Here is a 24,455-nt window from a genome sequence, read left to right on the forward strand (position 1 = left end):
ACTCATAATTGATCCTAATTTCTATGCAGCACATTGTCTTCAGACCTTATGAAGCTTTGTGGTGAAGTGAAACCTAAGAGCAAGGTAAGGAAAATTACAAATATCGGGCAAACATGTTCCATTGTTCTCTCTGTCACTATCAAACTCATAGGCTTCCAGTTTGGCATCTAGTGAAGTGGAAGTGGGAGTACTTTTATTCAATAAGTTATCTTATAGTCTGTATAAGTAATAATTGAAAAATATCTTGAAAAGCTTCTCAGCTGAAACTTAAGCTTTACTAAATTTTTACACTTACTTATACTTGATGAAATGCAATATGGAGGCTGATTTTTAAACCATTCCTTAGTTAAGTAGTAGGTTCCACAGTGGCATGCAGTATCAGTCATTTCAATGGACACGGCATTTGTGAAATTCCAGCTTTTTTTTTTTTCTTATGTTTTGTTTTAAGTGTTTCTTCCTTGTCAAGTATTCTGAGATTATTGAAAATAGAAATTTAGGGGGTTATGATGTGTACTTATAGGGATTTAAAAAGGAGATGACAAATATTATTAAATGTGTAGGAATCACACGGTCCTTTTGAGACTGGATGATTGTGTTTGATATTAGATAAATTAACTAATGGTGTTAAGTCAGTGGAAAGCAAAGAACTTAAAACAAGGTACTTGCAGTACCTTGATAAGTGCATAGATTCACATCTTGGAAGGTAATGCTGTATGAATGAACAGGAGCGTTTTAAGGACCACCATAGTTAATCAAGTAATGTAACGGGTAGTTTGGCCTTCCCACAATGCTTGGGAGAGGGAATGGGAAGTCATTCCCTATTTTAGCAATAAACATCATTAAGTGTTGGTCATTTTTTTGTAAGAATATGAGCTGAAAGCTATGAGATTCTCCACTCCCCCCCATGATAAGTCTTTATTCAATATGGATTTTTAGTGTAAAATTTATTTTTTTAAAATACTTGTGAGGTGAATGAAAATAGATCTCTAGATTCTTGTGCGGTATTTGGGTACTGGCATTTCAGGATACAGTTTGTAATTTGCTCTGAATGATCAAACCAGCTACCAAAACTCAAAACATTCCATTGTGGTTTGGATCCAGCATAAGCAGCGAGGGGAATGTTGTAAGGTAGTTTTATCTTCTGGGCCCTGTGAAAACCTACTCAGGCAAGCCTATGCCTGAGAGACCTGTGAAGCGATGATCATACATGATCAGAAACCACTAAGGCTGGGAAGTAGCAAGGGAGAGGGGCCTCTGCCCTAGAACCTTCAGAATGGGAAGAACTGAGAGGGTAAAAAGTGCTGTGTCCCTGCCAAGCCCCTGGGCTTTCTCATTGTAAAATTCTAAAACGCATTTTTTTTTTTTAATTTTAAAGATGCAACAGAGGTCTTACTTCTTTTTCAGTCTTTGAATAATGAAGTCATCTTATGATTTTAATAAGGGGCCACAACAGGTACTGTGTTAACGACACAGAATCAAAACTTCAATGCAGCAGAGTCGGTTTTCCAGTGGGCAGAATAAACTCACTGTATAGGTTATCAGTAGGAAAAAAAAAACCCACTGACAATAAAAATCTAAAGTTTATATTAAGAGAGCTTTTAAAGACGGGCAACATTGCAGTTTAGTTGAACTTTCCTACAATGGATTTTCCTTTGGCTTAATCCCTTCCTGTTCCCTTTCTTCATTTCCCTGTCTTTTCTCTGTGTGTGAGAGCAGTTACAGGTTGAGGGAGCTGGCCACTTCCAACTGGACAGCACAGTGATGGTGCTGGCAGATCCCTTGCCTTTGATTTTGCCTGAGTTACCACGGACAGACGCACAGCATCCCTGCTTTCACATCCTCACTAGTGAACCACTCAGCTCTCCACAGCTGACATAACAAAGACTTAGAACTGCCTCTGGCACAAGTGTGCCGTTCAAATGCTGCCCATTCTCGCGGCCTTGAAAGGTGGTGCCTGGCTATAAATCTGCCTTGTCTCTATCACACATGCTCTCTTTGGCACACCTGCAAGGAAAGGATGAGCTGAAGCTTTTTAAGTCTGTGTGCTTCTGACTGCTTCTCTCCCCGTTCTTTAACTAGGCTCGAAGGAGAACCACCACTCAGATGGAACTGCTGTACGCCGACAGCAGTGAACTAGCCTCAGACACTAGCGCAGGAGACGCGTCCTTGCCCGGCCCTCTTACACCTGTGGCAGAAGGGCAAGAGACTGGACTGAATACAGAGACAAGTGGTCCTTCTGCTAGGGACAAAGAGCTTCTGCCCCCATCTGGCTTACCTTCTAAGATAGGCAGCATGTAAGTCTGGCCCCGCTATACTAACTCCCTTTCTTTTGGCTTTTTGATATGTTTATTAATACGCATGTTGCTAATTTCTTATTTATGTTAAAAAAATAGGTAATAAGTCTTCTTGCTCTCAAAGTCACTTCTGTTAGGTATTGTTGGCCCTAGTTTTTATTTGCATATGTATATGTGGTGTGGTGTGTGTGTGTGTGTGTGAGTGCGTGCGTGTTCTTGTGTATGGGAGGGCAAAGTTGAAGTGATGTGTCCTGTTCCATTGTTCTCAGCACACATAATGAGGCATGGTCCTTCTCTGAATTCAGAGTTCATGCTCTAGCCCAGCAAGCTTGTTCCTGGAATTCCCTTTCTCTGCCTACACTGGGCTGGGATTGTGGGAGGGCCGCCACGCTCCTGTTTTTATGCGGGTTCTAGGCAGGCAAATTTTGTTTGTCGTGTTTGTGCATTAAGTACTTTCTCCAGTGAGTACTCTCTCCAGCCCAACCACAGTGTTTTGGACAGTCAAAATATTGTTCTTTTTTTTTTTTTTTTTTTTTTTTTTTTTACTTGCTTTGCTTAATCTCTAAGTTTTAGGATAATTTTAAGGGCCCATAATTTTCTGAGTACTGATTATAGGCGCGATTTATTTAGAAACACTTACATATGGTTAAGTGATACAAATAAAATACAGAAGCTTTAAAGACCCAAATTTGCCCCCAAATCATTTAGGGCCTAGTCCTAACACCTTGGTAGGATAGTAAATTGTTGCCATGCCTATTAAGGAAAAAAAGGAAAAGGAAAAACGAATCATAAACTTTGTGCCTTTCGAGTTTTCCTGCTTTAGTTTACTTTAGTTTTTTGAGACAGGGTCTCACTATGTAACCCTGGCTGACATGGACTTTGCTATACAGACCAAGCTGGCCTCTGGCTCCCAAGTGCTGAGATGAAATAGGTGTATTACCACGCCCACCTTTTCTAACCCTTCAAGATGAAGCGTTATGTCTGGAGAGAATGTCAGTGAGCAGTTGAATAAGGAAATCTCTGTTGAAAAACATTTGTAAAAAAAAAAAATGCTTTTTGCATGGGTGTGCCTTTGTGAGTGTGTGTGTTTTTGTATGTTGGTGGTTGAATTAAAATTAGAACTTTATTTCCCTTTAAAACATTAATTCTCTTTTAGATTTTTCATTTATTATTTATGTGTATGTTTTGCCTGTGTGTGCCTTGTGCCTTCGGAGGTCAGAAAAGTGTGTCTGATACCCTGGAACTGCAGTTACAGATGGCTCTGTACCACCATGTGGGTCCTTTGAAAGAGGAGCAAGTTCTCTTCCCCACTCAGCAGCACTCTAGCTCCTCATGGACAAAGATTTTTAATGCAAATTAACTCTTATGTATAATCTAGCAGATGATTTCTGATATGAATACACATCTATGAGAAATAGCGCCCTAAAGCAGCATGCGTCAGATAATACAGAGTAATAAACTGCTACCTGCGAGTGTCTGTTTTCCATAATATTCTTCATTTTATGAAGGCCTTTCTATCCTTTTCCGTCAGCCATCCCATCTACTACCTTTAGTTACAAAATTAATTTTAATGACAGAACTTTCTTGCATGTGCTTGAGGAGCTTAAGTAATTAATGCTGGATGCTGCTAACAAGTGTAGCCATGGTTTCAAAGCTGTGACAGGCCGAGCGCGGAACAGATGCTTTCAATCACAGATAAGAGACAAAAAGATAGAGGATTGCTAGGGACCCGCCTGTGCTCAGTGTTTAGTCTGCACTTTAGCAACTTCAAGACTAAGTCTGTGGCCTGGAATCCCCCTCAGGTAATATGTCTATTTATAAATGTATTCTTTATGACAAGTTGTAGAAAATGTCTTTTTTTTATTTTGCCTCATCATACAATTTACTTCAAAGTTTTCACGAACGTAGTGGGCTGAGCTTGCAATTTTAAACTTTCTCTTCCTTGTTTGAGGCAGTCTCCTGGAGCCTAGGCTGGCATCAAAATAACTATGTAGACGAGGCTGGTGCCTCCATCTCCTAAGTGTGAAGATTACATGCCTGTCAGGCCTAGGTTCTCACAAACTTAAGTTTGTTCATGTGCTTGGTATGGGAGCTCCTATAGATATTAATGCACCACTTTCATTTTCTTATCGTGTGTAGAATGCAAAATTATTAAATTATGCTTTCTTCAGGCACATGAAATTTAGTGACGTTTCACTTATCCAAACCCATTTCCTATTTTTTAATTGGTTTTAACTTGCTGAGAATAGTAATATGCGTCATTGCATTCATAGTACTCATAGTCTTTAAATTTTATTTATTCAGCAACCACTCCACATTTTTTTTAATCAAATAGGGTCTCATTCATTATGTCCTAGACTGGCCTTAAACAACAAAAAACAAACAAACAAAAAAACTCACTATGTAGCCCAGGATCTAGAAATATAATTAATTCCCTGTTTCTACTGAACTCAATATCTCAAGAATAATTTTTAAGAATAAACTGAACAGGCAGATCGCTCTCAAGATTGTTGACTATGAGAGGTTTGATTTAAAGTTGTTTCATTTTAAATTTGGCTTTCCTTATGGTTGTGGGATTCAGATTTTTACTAAAACAACCTCTCATCCCAGTCTTTTAAATGCTGGGATTATGAGCTTGAGCTACCACACCTAGCTTTTACTATCTAAAGTTAGGTGCATCACAAGAATATTTTATTACTAAAATATATAAAACTACTAATTATTGTCTATATCTAGTTCAGTAAAAATAATTGTCACTATTGGTTTTGTGTAACTACTGATATTGCTACTTTATATCCACATTTTAATGTATATTTAGTAAATTGTTTTATGTCTCATATTCTAATAGTTTTCTTCTTGCAAAACTTTTAAGATAAATTTTCCTCAAACAATTTCTGATAAAATTTGGATACTTAAGATATTTATTCCATTTATTTAACATTATTATTTATGTTTACATTAAAAGTTGCCGGCTGGCACATAATTTAAAAAAAATCGCTAACTTAAAAATGTGTGATTATTGAGCTTCTAGGAACAAGAAATAAATCATGCATTGTTTTCCTTTCATAGTTCTATCCCCACCCCTACCACCCCACAATAAATAAATTAGAGCTTTTAGATCAGGTTGGCTATCGAGGTGTTTTTTTTTTTTACACTTAAAGATATTAAAACTGATTAAAATAAAAATAAACAGTAGAAAAATAAGAATAATTAAAGTTCTTTCCTATTTTAGCTCCAGACAGTCATCTCTATCAGAAAAAAAAATCCCCGAACCTTCCCCTGTAACAAGGAGGAAGGCGTATGAGAAAGCAGATAAACCAAAGGCCAAGGAGCAGAAACAGTAAGTGCCCCGTGCTTTTCACCTGGCTTGGAGGGTCCTCGGCAGCATCGCGTGGCGTGCGGAGGGCCTGCGCTCTGCTGACCCTGCGCGCTTGCCTGGCTCCGCAGACACTGCAGACAAGCGAGCTCTCGGCTTGGCTCAGGGGTCTCCTGGCTGTCTGGTCTCTCACACACCTTCCTTCCACTTGAGCTCTTGTCTCCGTCCTCACGTCACTCGCGTTCTCTTCAGTTGCCTCCACACGGAAAGTTAGGAAGCTGACGTTTCAGGTGGTCCCCCAGAGGGACGCGGAATTCGTTTCTCCCGTCCTCTGCAGCTGCCTTGACCTTCCCTCCCCGCCTTCTCGCTTCCCCTCGCATCTGGACTGTGGATGCCAGCCTCGGTCGGTTCTTGTATGGTTGATGAGGGGTTCAGTAGCAGCGCAGAGGACGGTCTGCCGATCCCTTTCCATGGGCGCTTGGAGGCTACACCCCGAGGAGCGCAGAAGTTGAGATGAACGAAATGATGCCAAGCGCCTCCGCGTCTCCCACCAGCCTGCGCTCAAGTAGCAGGAAACACTGCCGTGTGCTTTTCTCTAACACTAAGACATGTTCCTATCTTTTCTGCCCCTCAGGGGGCGTTCTTATGCTACCACCCTCTTCCTCGGTGCCAAGAGATAACTTACACGTCGGCCACCGCTGACCGTCGGTGGAGCTACCTGCTTTCCTTCTGTTCGTCCTTGCTTTCTCTAGTTTTCAAGAACCAATCTGCCCTGTTTTTTAATTGAATCCAGTGTCTCAGGGACTCACTGAAAAACGGTAAACTAGGGAAAATAAATTACAGAGTCAACCGATGAGGCGATTTGCCCTGGAGCCCTTTGGGCCAGCCTCTTGGCCTGCACTTGCTCTCAGGTCTATCTAGATTTATAATTAAGTTGGGATTGCCCTCCATACTGCCATCTTGTGGCCTTCGTGACAAATTCTAGTAAAATCGTTTTCTTTGTTGAGAGAGCATAATCTTAAAAAAAAAAAAAAAAAGGAAGAGAGGAAGAAAAGAAGGAATTCTATCATAAAAAGCATATTTTTAACAAAGCATGTTTCCAGAACTTTCCTAACAAAGCATAACCAACTAAAGCCACCTGTTTAATGTTCTTTTTTTCTCGTAGCTCAGATTCTGGCGCTTCCGAGGCTAGCCTCTCACCTCCTTCCTCCCCACCAAGCCGGCCCCGTAACGATCTGAATGTGTTTAATCGCCTTACTGTTTCTCAGGGAAACGCCTCAGTTCAGCAGGATAAGTAAGTCGTGGAAGAGAGCCCTGGCCTCTCACCCGGGACTCCGCACCCCCAGAACAGTCTGGGGACCTTTCGCCCTCGCTGTTTGGGAGGTGGAGTCTGCACAGTAAACTCTTGCCATATTTTTGTCTCATTCAAACGGAAGGAACCATGTGGCCAAACTTAAGATAGTCCCCTGCTGAACATGGCTCCCTGCAGTAAATGTGCACGGCTGTGCTTTCCGTTCTCAGCTCACCTTTTCTTGTGCAAGTAGGCTAGAACTTATGAATCTTTCAGCAACTGATGCCAAAAATAAAAAAGCCTCTGGCTTTTTCAGCTTCTATAAACTCACAAGAGTGTCCAACCCTGTCACACTACATTGAAACATGTCGAATGTTTTACCATTTGCGGATAAGACAACTGACAAAGACCACGGGCTCCTGTGATTTGGTGGTTCCAGATAACTTTGCCACTAACTTGCTGCCCATATGGACAGATGATGCGGGACTGGAAGGGCATTGCGGGGAGAGGCTAGGATGTGGAAAATATCATTTTTACTAACGCAGAAGTAAAAAGATATCCCTATGTTGAGACACAATCTTTCTTCTAAACATTCAGTGCTAAATACGACCGCCATAATGTAGTCATGAGCTCTGGCCTGTCTGCTTGGAATTTGAATAATACCCTGTGAACGGATGCACTTGGCACCCCCCCCCCCAGCTACAGCTGTTGGTTTCCTATGCTGCTGTCTTCCCGCATGTAACATCTCTAAAATTTATAGGATGCCATTTAAAAGATCTGTCTAGTATGCTTAAGATTGTATTAAATGGCTCTATAAATGTAATTACACTCATCATTTGGAAATCATTTTTAATATGCTTAATTCATAAATCAGTTCTTTATATATTCCTTATTAGTTTTTTTAAAAAATATATTAAGTAGATGATGGGTCCTTTAAATTGGCCTAGAAAGGTGTATATTGTGCTCTTGAAGAAAACAGCCCTGAATGTTATGAAGGCGCTCTATCAGCTGAGGAAGGTAGGGCGTTAGGAATATGTCACGGAAGTCTGCCCTCACTAACCTGTGAACAGTTGCTGAATTTCACACACTTTGCATTCACAGTAGTTATACATTTTTCCATCACAAGCTGGGTGTGGTGGCTCACAAGCGCAACCCAGCATGCGAGAGGCTCCTTAGGGAGAACCACTGTACGCTCACGGCCAGACTGGGCTACATAGTCAGTGTCAGGACAGCCTGAGGTATGGAGTAAGAACCTGTCTCTCTCTTTTCTTTTTCTGTCAGTCTTGATAATCTTGATAATCTCATCATGGTTTACTATTTTGCTCCTAATATGTTTTATGGACTGCATTATTTTTATTGCTGTTATTCCCATAAGTAATATGTTGAGTCCACTAACTTTATACTTGGAAAAACTTCCCTTCATTTTGTATTCCTTGGTGTGGGGGCCTGAGACGATCCTATTTCATCTGTGACATGCACACCTCACAGTTGGGTTCTTCTCACATTTCGTGTCTGTCAAACACTGCCTTTAACCTTCTCCCCAGGAACACTACACGACCTAAGTCCCTAACAGCCAAGAATGTGTCAATCACAGAAGACTCTATCTAAAACAGTAACTAGGAAAATGAATTCATGCATAGGTAGTAGAATGAGGATTTCCTTTTTTTTTTTTTTTTTTTTTCTTTTAGATAGTTGTCAAGTTAAACCTGGCAGTGACGCAGTTCATATACTTAATATGTCTCCTTGCCGGGACCTGTGTTTTAGAGGTGAAGGTAGAATCTATGGGTCAGTAATAAGTACACAGTTTTTGCCCCCTAAAGTTAGTAGAAAACCAAGAGTGTATATATATGTATAGTTGTTGAATTTAACTGTACTTTAAACTTGCTGATTTCCAGTGCAAACAGAAAAACAGAGACTGAAGAGAAAATGCTTACAAAATGCTGTTATTCATGCTGTTGATTGTCAGTCTGTCGTCAGTGTCTTTACCTGTTTTGGCCTCCGTTCCTTTCCTCACGACTCTAACTCTTTTGCTGTAGGTCTGATGAAAGTGACTCCTCTTTGTCGGAGGTACACAGGTACTTTCTTCCTCTCTCTCCTATGTCCTTTCATTCCACTAATGTCCTAAACGCCTCTCAGAAATCCTAAGCAAAGTCTCAGTTTTTTCATTGCATGAATAACTTGTTATAAGCCACGTAATTGCGCTAATATTTTAAAATGTTAATTTTAATGTACTGTTTGCATTTATCCTGTAAAAAAATGGTAGCAAACAGTCATTATGAACACTTGGAACCTTGTTTGTTGCTGCAAATGATACTCATGTTTCCCCAGCACCATTGTCAGAAAGGCTTGAGCCTCAGGGTTAAGCATTTCTGCTGCTTCTAAGTCTAGGAGTCACGTAGGTATCTTTTCTGGTTGGTTTAGCAATCTGGAAAAAAAAAAAACAACCTATTTTATAGCAGCATACTAGAATATAAAAGGATACTGTCATGACAAAATTGAGCAAAAATTGGAAGTAAAGGGATTCATATTTAACTTTATTAAACTGATAAATGAAGTTCTAAAACCCAATAGCATTACATTTTTTCATGTTATGGATTTGGGGACGGCCTTAATTTTTTTCTTTTTCTCTTGTTCCCTCTTTCCACATTTATCTATTTGTCTCCCCCTACCCTCACCCTTGTTTTCCTTGTTTTATGGTCATTTTTCTGAACATCAGCAGATCCTCCAGAAGGTAGGCAGGGGAAGGGAGAATAAATTAATCTCAGTGTTATGACTTTACTCGTTTGCATGGAAAAAAAAGATTTTTTTTCTTCTCCATTCAGATCAGCTTTGTTGTACAAATTCACATAATTTAATTTAATGTTCTATAGGTCATATTTATCTATCATCTTTAGTGGTATGGTGTGATTGTTACAAAATATTAACTCTAATATACTGAGTGTTTTAGAACAGTTTGATGGCCTAGAAAATACTTAGAATATTTTTAATTTTTTAATACTGAGATACTTTTCTTCTGAACACCGAATAACCATCAGTATTAAAATACAGTAGAACAGGCTGGGGTGCTGTCTCAGAAGGGAGGGTGCTTGGTGGAGGCATAGCAACTAGAGTTGGGGTCTGCAGAACCCACACAGTGACTGCGCAGCGCTCGGGAAGCAGGGACAGAGCTGCCTGGGCAAGGCGGCTTGCCCGCATGGCTGAAACAAACGGTGCTGCCTCAACACACAGCGGCCTGGAAAGACACTGACCGCAGCCTTACGCCTGTCCACAGAGTGTGCACATGCCCCTGCCCCATTCGCACGGGCCCACCCATGTCGGAACATGCACACCCATGTGTAGGCCACACGAACAGGCACAGCAACAAAGACCGTGTAGGAATAACAGAAGCCTCCTGCTTTCTGGGGAGTTAGCTAAACATTCCTGGGTGCTGTATCAGGAGACACAGCTGCTCCCGTGGGGAGGGAGTCTGGAGACACAGGGCTGATCACCTAAGTGATTTTACTGTGCACTTGTGTTCTGGGGATGATTTTGACTCACAGACAACCTTTACGCTGATAGCATGGTTTTGTTAATTATTCTTGTGAATTTGTGCAGCTGCAGCAGCCTTCTCCAGAAAAATATCTCTTAAATACGTGAAGCAATGTCTGTAAACTTAATGGTGCTCACCCTTTTGAGAGTACTGTTTCTCCCATTTCAGTTTTGTCTAAATTCTTACATTACAAACAAGTTATTGGTATTAATTTTAATCTGAGATTTTGCACACAGGCAGATAAATTGGTATATATATACATATTTGTCTTTGAATAACCAAAGACAATCTCAAAGGTCCTTTTTAATGACATGGAATTTCTTTCTTTCACTCCAAAGTTATAAAAAATAAAAATAAAAAGAAGTACAGTATAATAAGACCTTAATGTAATGTTTATAAAAAAAAAGCCTGTTTACCTTCTTTACACTTCTATCCTTTTTTGGCCAGCCTTCTGTAGCTATATGAGAATTAATTTACTGCCTTTTTGTGTATATGTGACACCTCTCTAAATACTTAACCTTTTAAATTTCATGACTCTGTCCTCTCTCCAGTATGTACTTTTATCATGTTGAGGGTTCTGTTCTATTTTATTTTATTTTTCTAAGTTGGAAAGAGTCCAGTATTCAGTGTTCTTAATACCCAGCATCTGGAGCTAAAGCCCATTCCTGATGTGGCCTGAGAAGAATGTAGATAGGCTGGAGTGACGTCACCCTAAAGTGTTTACTTCTGTGAGCAAACCATGGGCAATTTTAGTAGAGGAACCACCAATAGTTAAGCTTTTATCGGGTACTCAGCAGGGACAGCCCTCTCTCCAGAAGTTAGTCCTGGTTTTCACTTCTATTATTCTCTTTTATCTTTGGCTGTAGCGCTAGGTTTAAATTTTACCCAATGATTATGCTAGTGCTACACAAAACTGCCTTCTTGCTTGGGTGACACTCCCCTCCCAGCTATTAAATTTGTCAATTTAATTGGCAAGCCATTTCTGTTATTAGGGCCAGGGAAAGATTGTTTACATGCCAAAGGTCTTCCAGTTTGACCCTTTGCCCTGGTGCAGCAGCTTTAGCTCATCGGTTTCATATTTGCCTCACTTTTTCTCAGGGGCATTCTCTGACTGACTTAGTATTCAGACCTTATTGGAGTCAACATAAAATGAGCACACTGTATATCCTTGTTCACTGTCTAATAACCCTACAGGGAACACCCCATAAGACTGCCAAGCCAGTGTTATGACCTACTGATCAACTTTTTCTTTTAAATGTGTTTATAATGATTTACCCAGTATTTTTCCATGTGAAACTCAACAAGACATTAATGTCTGAGGTGTTTTTGTCCCGTTTATTAATCTTTGGTTTCTAAGATTACTGACAATATTTTTTCCTCTTCAGTGGAATTTTCCTTTAGAGAATATGAACAATATTAATAATTTAAAAACAGAAACATTTGATGTTGTAGCTCTCAGCAAGAAGAAAAATTACTCTATTTGAGTCATGTGTTTTGTCTTGTTTCATTCTCATCATCACTCTTCCTGACACTCATTCGAATTTATAACTCATCTTAATCCTTTGTAATATTAGGAGCAGACATTGTTTTGATAATCTTTTTAGTCTCTTGTGCACTGCCCACCCCATAGACCAGATGTTCAAGAAATAGTATCTGTAAGCAGCTCCCACAAAGCTTGGCTGCCACTTACATCTTTCACTGCAAAATCTTTGAGATTATCAATTTTTTTTTTCACCGCTTGGCTGGTGCTTGAAAATCATCTTTTCTTTAAATTTCTTTCCATCCGACATTCCATATTTCTCTGAGAGCTGCTTTCTGTGTTGCTTAGGTCTTATTGTTACACTTTCTCCAGCATTTTTACCTAGGCATGGGACTCCATTCTGCCTGATGGAAAGCCATTTCATTCAGTTAATTCTCATTTCCACTTCCTTGTTGATAGTAACAAGGAAGAATTGAAAATCCAGGTGTATCCTCATCACTGTCAGTGCTTGCAGAACTAGGTACCAGTGGACGCCTAATTAGTTGATGTACTTACTCCACTGCTGTTGCCTCACACGTTACCAGCTTCCTTTTGACTAAAACAATAAAGGGAACAGTCTGGATATTATTAGTAATTACTTATAAGGGCTCTTTAAGAAACTATGGGGAAAAGTTAACACACTTTAATGATAAAGATACTAAAGCCAATCTTTTTCCCCCCCACCTCAGGGGCATAATCAACCCATTTCCTGCCTCCAAAGGAATCAGACCGTCTTCACTTCAGTGTGTTCACATAGCTGAAGGGCACACAAAAGCTGTGCTCTGTGTGGATTCTACTGATGACCTCCTCTTCACTGGATCAAAAGGTGCTAGCCACGGAGAGACAGCTTAGTGGTTAAGACTGTACAGTGCATGTCTGTAGGATTTTAGTTGTTCCCAGCATCCCATGCAGCTTGCACTGCTTGTAACTCCAGTTTCAGGGATTCTTGCGCCCTCTTCTGGCCTCCATGAATACCTGCACTCATGTGTACAAGTCTTCCCAGAAAGGTGTAATTTTCAAATAAAGTTAAAAAGAATAAAGGGTGCTAGCAATCCTCTAATGCTCATATTATATATTTAAAAATAACTCTTAGATAGGATCATTAAAAGGCTACATAATTCAAATGAGTCTGCTATGCTGGTTTAGTACCTAAACTGCAGAAAATATAAAATCTTTGCTTAGTAGGGAAAGGAGTAGATCCACTGTTTGGATTTGTGACTGCAGTGGTGAGAGAAGGCATCTCCCTTCAGTGGTTGACACTGCTCACCATGTTCTAGATTTTGAAATGGACAGTTTTATAAAAGATCATTAAAATATCCAATGTGGCAAAAAGACAATAGCAACCACCATTTCTTACCAACATGTCAGAGATTGTGAGGCATGATACAATTGTGTATTAATACATGAGGTTCATGCTGCAGCCTTATGTTACAGATGAAGAAACTCAAGAAATTAAAATGTTTTTCCTGTGTTTATTTAGCTAGTAGTTTGAGCCAGATTTAGAGACCTCTAAACCTGCACCCTTAGTCCCTGTGCTACATTATAAGAAACTGAAATAATAAGGCAAATACCAGAATCCCCTGACATTTGTTTCATCCTCTTTACCTCCCTTGGCTATGAAATTATCACAGACATTCAAGGATGTACTGTGATTCCCAGTGTGAGATAATTGGAGAGTACCATCATCCTTTGCTGTTTCATTCCCATGGTGGAATGTTGTTTAAATAATTTTTGCTGTTAAAAGAACCCCAAATATTTCATGTTAACAGCATTTCTTCTGTGTTTCTTTGTTTGTTTTAGATCGTACCTGTAAAGTATGGAATCTCGTGACTGGACAGGAAATTATGTCACTAGGGGTTCACCCTAACAACGTTGTGTCTGTCAAATACTGTAACTATACCAGCCTGGTCTTCACAGTGTCAACATCTTATATTAAGGTGTGGGATATCAGAGAGGCAGCAAAGTGCATCCGAACACTCACGTAAGTAGTTTGAAAACAACACCAAGAGTGAATAGTTTTGTTTTTATAAAATATAAGGAAACATAAGGCTGTATATATGGATTCACTTTTTAAAAACACTTCCCACTTCTCAAAGGCTGCTGAAGTGTTCACCATAAAATAACAGACAAAATAAGGAGGCAAAAGTTGAAAATAACAAAGAATGAAATGTGGAAAGGAAAAGACAGACTCGATTAATCAGTTACCTAGTGTGGATTTCCTATTTTCCCTTTCCTAAGTGCTAAGGCAAAGCTTGAGCACGCTGTGTACTACTTTAAGGAAGTATGTGATTTAAATAAGAATCAGTCCTTGGAAAATGTATTATTGGTGGCAAGGAATTATTTACAACCTTTAATTAACCTTGAAATAACCAGCTGTGTTTTAGGATGGCACTACTTCCAGATGTTAGAACTAAAAGTTGTGCTGGGCAGTTTGGGTATGAGTCTTCCTAGTGTGTGTCATTATGTCTTAAAACTACAAAACAAATAATTATTATTTGGTTATTAATACAGACTTTTTCCTAATTAACATTGAAGCAAACTCAGTAACTACATACGTGAGAAAAGGCAACGCTGAATTCATTTCCAGTAAACAGTAGAGGCTGTTACTGTAAGAGACAGTTTCTTCTGAAGGCACTGGATGGAAACCCTGCAAGGAAATTCTGTAGAAAAAGGATGCCCTATCTCCAGTTGGAAAGTTCTCGGTTTAGGTTACTTGTTAATGTCAAATCAGAAAGACTGGTTTTAACTCAGTATTTTAGATGTTAGCAGGGAAAAAAAAAAAAAAAAACAAAAAAGCCAAAATTAAAAACATCTCTTTGGGCAAATGTATTGAACGAAAAATAAGCAAACCACGCTAACTTTTCAAAACTAAAGTACAGAATCCATTAAACAAAAATTGTGAGTAGTTAAAAGGTCCCACCCAGAAACCAATTCTAGTATAGAAATGAATACAGGTAAGCTAAGCCAGCAGAGGGCTCCTGCCAACTGCAGTAGATTGAGCTGCCTTTGTACATTGCATTACAATGTTGAGATTTAATCTTGGATGTAAAATCATTTTTAAAGGATGTTTTCAGTCATCTCTAACTCAGGGTCTGGGATTCCTGGCATGATAGACACATACACTAAGAGTTTAAGAGGGGGAGGAAGGACTGAAGGAACCAGGGAGGTCAAAGGAACACCACAAGAAAACCTACCGAATCAACTAACCTTGGCCCATAGGGTCTCACAGAGACGGAACCACCCACCAGAGAGCATGCATGGGCTGGAACTAGGCCCTTTACTCACATGTAACAGATGTGCAGCTTGGTCATCATGTGGGACCCTGAACAGCAGAAGCAGGGACTGTCTCTGAGTCTGTTGCCTGCCTTTGGGTCCCTTACAACTTGATAAGCCAAGGGGTTGATATCCATGGGAGGCCTCCCCTTCTCTTAGGATAAAGGGAGGGTGTGTGTGGGGGAGCTGCATTGTGATGTGAAGTAAACATATAACTTAATTTTTAAAAAGAATTGCAAAGAAAGAATTTAAGCCATATTGCCTTGGCTTATTCATTCAGGTAATTTCTCAGTTGGCCAATATTTCCTGTCTGCTGGGTGCTGTGCCACGCAAGCAGCTCCAGCTGTTGTCCACAGCGAGGCTCTTCGGAACTCAGCTGCAAGCCAAGCTCACTCACATCTGAAGGCACGACTTACACTCTGCTTCGTTTTCTACTTCCTAGGTCTTCAGGTCAAGTTACGCTTGGAGAAGCTTGTTCGACAAGCACCAGCCGGACAGTAGCTATTCCGTCCGGAGAGAGCCAGATCAATCAAATCGCACTAAACCCAACTGGCACTTTCCTCTACGCTGCCTCTGGAAATGCTGTCAGAATGTGGGACCTTAAAAGGTAGAACTTCCTGTCTCTTGCGCATGTCAAATACGACTTTAGATACTGATAACGTTAACGCTTGTGAGATCTGTTTGCCGCATGTCCTCTAGCTCATTTTTGTTGTTGCTTTATTTTGTTTCTGTTTCTGCTTTTAAGACAGGGTTTCTCTGTGTGGTGCTGCTCTGTAGACCAGGCTGGTCTTGAACTTAGAGATTCACCCACTGCCTGCAGCCTCCAGAATGCTAGGATTAAAGGCCTGTGCCACCACTGCCCATTCTAGCTCGCATTTAAAAAATGTTTCAAACTGTTTTATTTTGTATATAGCAATACAATTTACATATTCAATAAGGCGAAAAAGGAATGATTTGATAAGATTTAAACAAAACTGTTCTTTTAGTTACTTTGTTAATGCAATAATAATGTATTTTAATAGCAGGATTAAATATAAGTTTATTTTAATAAGGTGACTAAAAACAGTTTTTAAGAAACTGTATTATTAATATGCTAGAAGTTAAAAGCATTGCTGTATTTCAGCAGCTTGCTTTGAGACAGGATTGCCACCTACATTCATTGTTACCCTCTGAGAACTGACTGCACACATTAAAAGGAAAAAAAAAAAGTCCTGTTATTTAGCCCAGAGTGCTCTCAAACTTCTTGAGCTCAAATGAAGGTTGGGATAACAGCTATGAACCATTATGCCTGGGTAGCATTGTTTATTCTTACGCCTGTCAGATATCTGTTCTAGTCATCTTCAGTCTTAACAATGACTAATGAAATGACTCACAGATTTTCTCATACACATGGTTGCACATAGATGTGGATGCATTGGTATATATGGACATATGTGCATGATGTATGTGCATGTGTTGTGTATAACATGTGTGTGTATAGAGTAAAATAAGCCCACTTTCTCGATAGCTTCATCAGTGTTGTCAGCAGTGAGATTAATGTTTTATTTAAATACAAATTGAGTCACAAAGAAGATTAATTATGTGTTTAGTAGATGAAGTTTACTTGGAGGAATTAAGATTATCTTTTCACAGTTGCTCAAAATTTGGCACTTACTTTATAAATTATATTAAGCTTTGCGATAAGAGCTAAGTATTTCCCAGCTTCTATCCTAGGATGTTGGTTTGGCGGTTTCTAATTACTCTATCCAGAGTTTCTAAAGGCAGGGCTGAAATCTAAAGGGAAATTAATAAACAATATTATGAACAAATATAGATTATATGAGTCTTCTGTCTGGGTACGAAATGCTTTCAACGGTCATTTTATTTCTCTTTAAGGTTTCAGTCTACAGGAAAGCTAACTGGACACCTGGGTCCTGTTATGTGCCTTACGGTAGACCAGATCTCCAATGGACAGGATCTAATCATCACGGGTTCAAAAGACCACTACATCAAAGTATGTATTAGTAGATTTTGAATTACATTTTCTTGAGTGATAGATTCAAAGTAGTCACTAATCTAAGTCCTGTCTCACTTCTCTTTTCTTTCTCCTTGTGAACATTGGAGGTTAATTAGGTTTTTGTTTCACATGAGAATAGGTGTGGATTGTTTCCTGGATCATGGGTAACTTGCCAGGATCTTCAGTGGCTATATTATTTAGAATAGATACTCCACCTCCTCCAGCAAGTATTAGCTGTCAATTGCTCCTTGGGGAAGGGAGGAGGCATCTCGTGAACGCCTCCTTCATCCATGAAGGGGTGTTGACAGGCTCTACTCTCTAGCAGGTCTTTTGCAGGTAACCACAGTGACTGAGGGTTCGTGTGTGCACTGGCCATGTCAAGTCTGGAAGGCAGTGTTTCACAACACCCCGTCCTCTGGCTCTTGCTTTCTCTTCCGTTCCATGACCTAGATGTCCTTAGGGCTGAGATCATTCAGCAGTCACTGACTCTCAGCACTTTGCAAGGTCACTTTCTCTCAACCAGTCTTTATCCCCCATTTTTTACCCTTTATTTTATTTGTTTGTTTATAATCTCTTCTTGATTTATAGTTACTGATTTGGTTGTCCTTTTTTGTTGCTTTGAGAAGGGGTCTTATGTAGTTCAGGCTGGCCTTGGGCCCCCTCTGTGGTCAAGAATGATGTTCCTGCCTGTAGCTCCCTATTGTTGGAACTATAGACAGGAACCACCATGCCCAGTATCCTAGTTTGCTTTCTGTTTCTATGATAAAAACCACTGACTAAAACCTACTTAGAGATGTGTAGGCCTTATTTTTTTGGTCTGCTTTATTGGGTTCTTGTATCTTCCACCCTTCCAACTCTCCCTCCCACTTCTGCCTAACCCCCTTCCTTTAACTCCTCAGATAAGGTGAGCCTCCCCACTTCTGACTTAGACCACCATATCACCCTTTCAACTCTTAATCCACCCTAATCCCTTCCAAGCCCCCAACACTAGACAGGAGAGAAAGAAGGTTAGGGGAGAGGGTGCAGGGACTTCTTTAGCCAACTTCTTGGTGGCTAGAGATGTTGCATTCCCTGGGGCAAGTCCAGTCTGTCATCAGACTATCTCCAGCCAGTAACCTAGCAATCCTTCAACAGCAAACACAGCAGCAGCAGAAACCACAGCAGGGGGAATGGAAGGAGCGGGAGCAGCAGCAGCAACAGCAGAAGCAGCCTCTAGCATTTATACCCTCTCTAGAGTCCCCAGAATTCCAAAAGTAAACTATCTGCAGCTGGCAAAAACCCACCTCTCCTAAAGCATGAGACAGTCATAGTTAGTGGCTGAGGACAATCTGAAGCAGCCCCATATCCCACACCTGGGGTTAAAACAAAAACATGTTCACATGACATAACTGGGTTTTTAAAGAAATCAAAATTCTCACTACAGGGAAGAAAGAGTTATATGGATTATAGTGGGATTACAGTCAAACATCAAGGAAATACGAGTTAGGAACTCAAGGCAGGTCCCTTTAGGTAGGAGCTGAAATAGAGGTCACACAAGATTGCTGCTTACAGGCTTTCTCCAATGCTCATTTTTAGCTATCTTTCTTATACTGCCCAGGCTCACCACCTGTGGATGGTACCACTTGGAATGGGCTCTTCCATATCAATTGTAAATTAAGAAAATGCCCCACAGATATGCCCACAGGCCAATCTGGAGGAGGCAATTCATCAACTGTTGTTCCTTCTTCCTAGGTGTCTCAAGTGGACAACCAAGATTAGTCATCACACTCAATTTTATTCAGTTCTAGGGACTGACACCAGGCTTCATGCATACTAGGCAAGACCTCTGCCAACTGAGATATATCCTATCCACATTGACTGATTTTGATATTATTCAATCAAGTGGTCTTTTTTAACCAAGCCAAAGTGAAAAGGTGTGGAGGGTAGCTTTGGGAAGGTGGAGAAGGAATCTGGGATTGAAAACCTACCTAACTGAAACTAAATAATGTGATTTATTTCAATTTTAAATGCATTGATACATAATATCTTTAGCTTTGAATGACTCATTTGTTTATTCATACATGAAAAAAAATCTAATTGCTTTTCTTGAAGTTTGCAGAAGGTGTGACATGCAAACAAAGACAGTGTGAAATGGCGCTGAGAGCATTCCTTGGGGTCATTCCTACAGAGTTAATGCAGTTAGCAAATCATTTAAATGCACATTCGTGCTCCTGTGAATGTGCGCATGGAAGAGGCGATTATTTAAAAGTGGAACTGGGTAACTGCTTTCTTTCTGATTCTCCCTTGTAGATGTTTGATGTGACCGAAGGGGCTCTTGGGACTGTAAGCCCCACCCACAACTTTGAGCCTCCTCATTATGATGGTATAGAAGCACTGGCCATTCAAGGGGATAACCTGTTCAGTGGGTCCAGAGACAACGGAATCAAGAAATGGGACTTAGCTCAGAAAGGTCTTCTTCAGGTAATTCAGGAACTCAGCAAGGTGTGAAGTGGCTATTTTAGAACCACACAGGAGTCTGTCCTACAGCTTGGGTTTCTATTTAGATTCTCGTTGTTTAATGAAAGATTTCTCGTAAAGGTATTTTTTTATTTTTAAAACAATTTTATAATCTTTATTATTAAAACAACTTGCAAATAAATTTACATAGCACATATCAAATTTAACTAGACCCAAAGTCTGAAGAACTGAGTGATCTTCTATAGAGTTAGAATAGGCATTTGGGATGGAAGCTGGGGGCTTCACCTTAAATTCTACACTTTCAATATCAAATATAGTTTATGTAGTTTATCCTCAGAGTATAACTGGGAGAAGGCTAACATTCAACTAATACATGCTAGGGCAGAGTAGAAATTTTATGTGGATCTGTTTATTAAATACAATCACCTTGAGGTAGGACAGTCGTAGTTGTTTTTAAATGTACATATGTTTTAAGAAGCACGAAGACTATCTGGAGTCAAGAGACTTCTTAGTCCCGGGAGTGTTTTCTTGAGTCCAATAGGCAGTGGTTCCATTTCCTGCAGAATGCTAGTGGGCTACGGTGTATCTTTCACTACTAGCTCTGAAGGGGAAAAAAATTAGGGAATAGATAAAATTGTTTATAATTCTTTGCAACTATTTGTTGCTACATGGATGCATTTTGGAGGGATTACAACTGCTACCCCTTCCCTGCTTTCAACCTCTAACTAAGTACAAAGTGAGCAAGTAGCATGAAATATGAATAGAAAACACTTGGCAGCAAGCATTTACCACCTTCAGACTTCTTCATAGACATATATTCATGGTTTTGATTTTTCATATTGTGAATATAAATATGATTAGGCATAAAATATAGTCATATATTAACTAAGTCCTTGTGTTTATCATGAGATAGATAGATAGATAGATAGATAGATAGATAGATAGATAGATAGATAGATAGATAGATAGACTCAGTTTCCTTAGGCTTCCATGTTCTCTGGCAAAGTATATGAATGATTTCATAAGGCAGTTCTTTTAATCCATTTGCTAGTTTGTAGTTTACAAACTTGTTTTATTATGTTGTGAGTAAGAAAAGAGGAGGAAACTTTTTTGTGTTTTCTGAGTGGTTTTAGATTCTATAGATTACTACAGTTCTATCTTTAATACTGAAAACGGTCATGGAAAGTGGGAAGCAAATTGGGAAATTGGGAAGAAATGTAAGGACGCTCTCATTCCTGATGCCGAGTTTCACCACTGAAAGTACTGTAACCAATTTTGGTATGACCACTGGTTTTGTAAGGTTCCTCTTAAGTGTTGCTTGCTTTTTTTTCTCTCAGCAAGTCCCAAACGCACACAAGGACTGGGTCTGTGCTCTGGGCCTGGTGCCAGGCCACCCAGTCTTGCTCAGCGGCTGCAGAGGAGGCATTTTGAAACTCTGGAATGTGGATACTTTTGTACCCGTTGGAGAGATGAGAGGTCATGACAGTCCGATCAATGCCATATGTGTTAACTCCAGTCACGTTTTCACTGCAGCTGAGTAAGTGTCCTTCTGTAGCTTTGCTCTGGGTGGGTTGCTTGTGCTTGCACTTAACATACTGTAGGCCATAAGCATTTACAAACACTGAATGCAGGGAGTCTCTCTTTCATTACAGTCATCCTAGCAATTGGTTCAAGATGACTGATTTACTTTTATTTATTTTTAATATGATCTTGCTGTTTAGCCCAAGCTGGCTTAGAATTCGTCTTCCTTCTGTCTCAGATACCCAAAAGATGGGACTCTAGAGGTGAACCATCATTCATGGATCCCAAATTAAAATTTTGGATCTACTTGCCGAGCCTTGAGGTTAGGCTAGCTTTCAGATGTTAGGCTACTTCTGTGTTCCCTGGGTATTAGGGAGCCTGGTGTCAGATCTCTCCTGTTGACTTAAAAAATCATTCATTAATGACTAATTTTGAATTAATTTTTGTCTTCAGAAAAGCAGCTAATTTGCTATTCTTTATATTTAGAAAGTTATTTTGAACAATCTCTGCTTTTTTTTCTCCATTTAATATACGAATATGGTAGCAGCATGTTTCCTCGCTCTGAATAGCAGGATTGACAAGTTCCTTTCTCGTTTGTCTGACTACTCACAACGAATCTTCTGTGTGCTGGCTCTTAATGTAGACTCTTAGGAAGGGAGCAGAAAGCAGAGCAGACACAACTTCTGCCTTCTATTCTAGCCAGAAGCACAAGAAATAGTAAGGTGAAAAACTGCAGTGATGAGAACTCAGCAGGGCTGGGGTTACAAAGCAGAGTGAATATTGAGGGGGTCCCTGTGCTGTGTGCTGTAGAAAAGTGGCAGGCAGAAAACATTCTATGAATTTGTGTTTGATTTTCTTATGCAACATTGTACGTGTTTTACTTGCATTATTAAAGTTTCCCTAAGTGATTTTGGGAACTATCGATTGACATTTCTGCCTCTGTTCATGTGTCTATTTTAAACTTACTGTTTTGTAGTGATCGAACTGTGAGAATTTGGAAGGCCCACAATTTGCAAGATGGTCAAATCTCTGACACAGGAGACCTGGGGGAAGATACTGCCAGTAATTAAACATGAACGGGGGTGGGACGCATAAACTTGACACTGTGATGATGCTCTGTGTTCTGTATTGAAAATGATGTCCTGCACTCATTAATGGAACCAACTGGAAACATAAAGCTGTTCTCTCTTATGTGTGTAATATTAATATCTACCAATGCATATATTTCCTAAAATTGATGTATTGCTTGAATCACACTTTTACTGTGGCTGGATTTTTTTGTGCCTAGCTATAAAAAGATACTTTCAAATTGTTTGAGTTATAAGACACCTGCTTTTGTGACAGTCAGAAGCATACCCAGAGTAAAACACTCCCACCTGTTAACTCAAATGATGTGTTCACAACTTACACATTTAAACATGCACTGGGGCTGTTGATCACACTGTAGTCTGCTCATCCAGAATTTTGTCAGTCTTTAAGGGGCTCTAAATTTCAACACTCTTTCAGTGTAATGGAATAATAAGATGAGGGAACTATTACTGGGTATTTCTCATAATTGAAATTAGTCTACTAAGAAAGCTAACAGTCTGTGCTAAAATGCTCATGTTTACCTATATTGACCAAAGCTTTCAGTTGTTCTGCATTCTGTGCTCACGAGGAAGACGCCACAGAACTGTTGCGTTGTTAGTGCTGGGCATGTGTTCTGTGATGGCGAGCTGTTGATTTCCTAACAGAAAGATATTTTGATCTATTTTCCTATGGAATTATTTCTATTATCTTTTAATTTGTTTTTAATTTAATAGTAATAGCTCCTTTATCTTTTGTCTGATTTTTATATGCTGCTAAATATATTTTAAATATACTGTGTTTGCACACATCGGTAGCTATGATGTGTTTGCACACGTCGGTAGACTGTTATCACTTGTGGCGGGAAACAGTGTAAATATTGGTGGATTGTAAAGAGAGACTATCTTGCATTATGACTGTATGAATTTCTAAATGCTGTTTGATTAGGTTTTGTTACAAGATGTATAATTTATCTGTCTACTCAGAATATTAATTTGTAAATTCTGCAAGTTTAATTTTATGTAATGGCAAAATCTTTTGAAATTATTGTCTTGTGTTATTTTTTTTTTGCCCTGAAAATATTTGTTTGTAAATGAAAGGTTAGCTAGTGCTTAAATAAACACGTTGCTATGAATTGTTTTCATTCTGTTAATTTTTAAATGATTGTTAGAAGAGTCCAGTGTTGGTACATCTTTTTTGTCCATGTGTGGTGGTCAGGAAAGCTTGTCTCACTGCACCTTTCCTTGCTCCTGAGACATGAAATAGGTCTGGATGAACAGTGGAAATGCTATTTAAAGAAACTAAATCAATTTATGTGACTTAGTGCTTTGAACATAGATAATAATACAACAAATTATTATGATAAATGTGAAGGCAGCGACCATGCCTCCTGAAAGAAAAGGGAATGGACAGGAACAAGATGGCAGAGTAGTCAGAAGCTGCAGACAAGACTTCAAGGCCCAAGCTCTGTGCTATATTTTTTACTTAGGTCCAAAATTTTACCTTTTTTAGTGTGCTGAGCTGCACATCTATTTCTCCATCTTCCCTTGTGCATTTGTATGGTGTTTGTAGGAAAACATTTTTTTTCTTTAACTAAGGGACATATTTTCCTGGTCCTCAGCAAGAGCAGCCAAAGAGCCTAACCACTGAGCTCCAGTTCCAGGCTCTGTTCTTGTTGTTTTTTTTTTTTTTTTATAGCTTTAAAAAATATATGTATAAAGATGGTTGTGCCTGAATACCACACAAAAGTAGGTGAGGCATCAACAAAATACCAACCAAAACTGAGCTGTCATCTCACCTCTGTGAGAATGGCTACTGTGAGACTTAGAAAGAAGGAATGCTTGGTAGAAGTGTGTGTGTGAATTACTCGAGCCACTCTGGGAAATAGTATGCAAACTCAAGACACTAAAATTAGCTGGGTGTGATGGCAGAGGCCTGTAGTCCCAGCACAGGGAGGCAGAGAAAAGGCCCTGAGTAAGTTCAAAGCTAGCTTCAGTGACCAGCCAGACCGTTCCAAAGTAAAGGACCAGAGAGAGAGGCTGAGTGATAGAACTATGAGCACGTGTGAGAATCCAGCACTAAAACACCAACAAAAAGTGAACAACCTGTCCCCCACAAAACCCAACAATGCATCAAAACAACACCCCAAAGAGAAATCTAAACTGTATAATCCAGCTATACCACTCCTGGATAT

The 24,455-nt window shown here is 39.6% G+C and overlaps 1 protein-coding gene across 21 annotated transcripts in view; it reads left to right on the forward strand.

The window, feature by feature from the left end:
* The window catches only part of Kif21a (kinesin family member 21A), a 115,741-nt gene extending 92,345 nt beyond the window's left edge, over nucleotides 1-23,396 (forward strand). For 4 of the 21 annotated variants that reach the window (XM_060388797.1, XM_060388799.1, XM_060388800.1 and 1 more), the window contains 13 exons: nucleotides 30-84; nucleotides 2,080-2,294; nucleotides 5,527-5,634; nucleotides 6,776-6,904; nucleotides 8,938-8,976; nucleotides 9,618-9,632; nucleotides 12,639-12,775; nucleotides 13,750-13,930; nucleotides 15,665-15,829; nucleotides 17,098-17,215; nucleotides 19,508-19,678; nucleotides 21,013-21,212; nucleotides 22,173-23,396. In XM_060388797.1, coding sequence (XP_060244780.1) covers nucleotides 30-84; nucleotides 2,080-2,294; nucleotides 5,527-5,634; nucleotides 6,776-6,904; nucleotides 8,938-8,976; nucleotides 9,618-9,632; nucleotides 12,639-12,775; nucleotides 13,750-13,930; nucleotides 15,665-15,829; nucleotides 17,098-17,215; nucleotides 19,508-19,678; nucleotides 21,013-21,212; nucleotides 22,173-22,266 — 1,627 coding nt within the window. In that variant the 3' untranslated portion in view covers nucleotides 22,267-23,396. The remainder of the gene's footprint in view (nucleotides 1-29; nucleotides 85-2,079; nucleotides 2,295-5,526; nucleotides 5,635-6,775; nucleotides 6,905-8,937; nucleotides 8,977-9,617; nucleotides 9,633-12,638; nucleotides 12,776-13,749; nucleotides 13,931-15,664; nucleotides 15,830-17,097; nucleotides 17,216-19,507; nucleotides 19,679-21,012; nucleotides 21,213-22,172) is intronic. The other 17 variants (XM_060388801.1, XM_060388817.1, XM_060388804.1 and 14 more) reach the window with 9 other exon arrangements.
* The last annotated feature ends 1,059 nt before the right edge of the window (nucleotides 23,397-24,455 follow it).

This window comes from Meriones unguiculatus, chromosome 8, assembly GCF_030254825.1.
Source record: "Meriones unguiculatus strain TT.TT164.6M chromosome 8, Bangor_MerUng_6.1, whole genome shotgun sequence".
Taxonomy (NCBI): Eukaryota; Metazoa; Chordata; class Mammalia; order Rodentia; family Muridae; genus Meriones; species Meriones unguiculatus.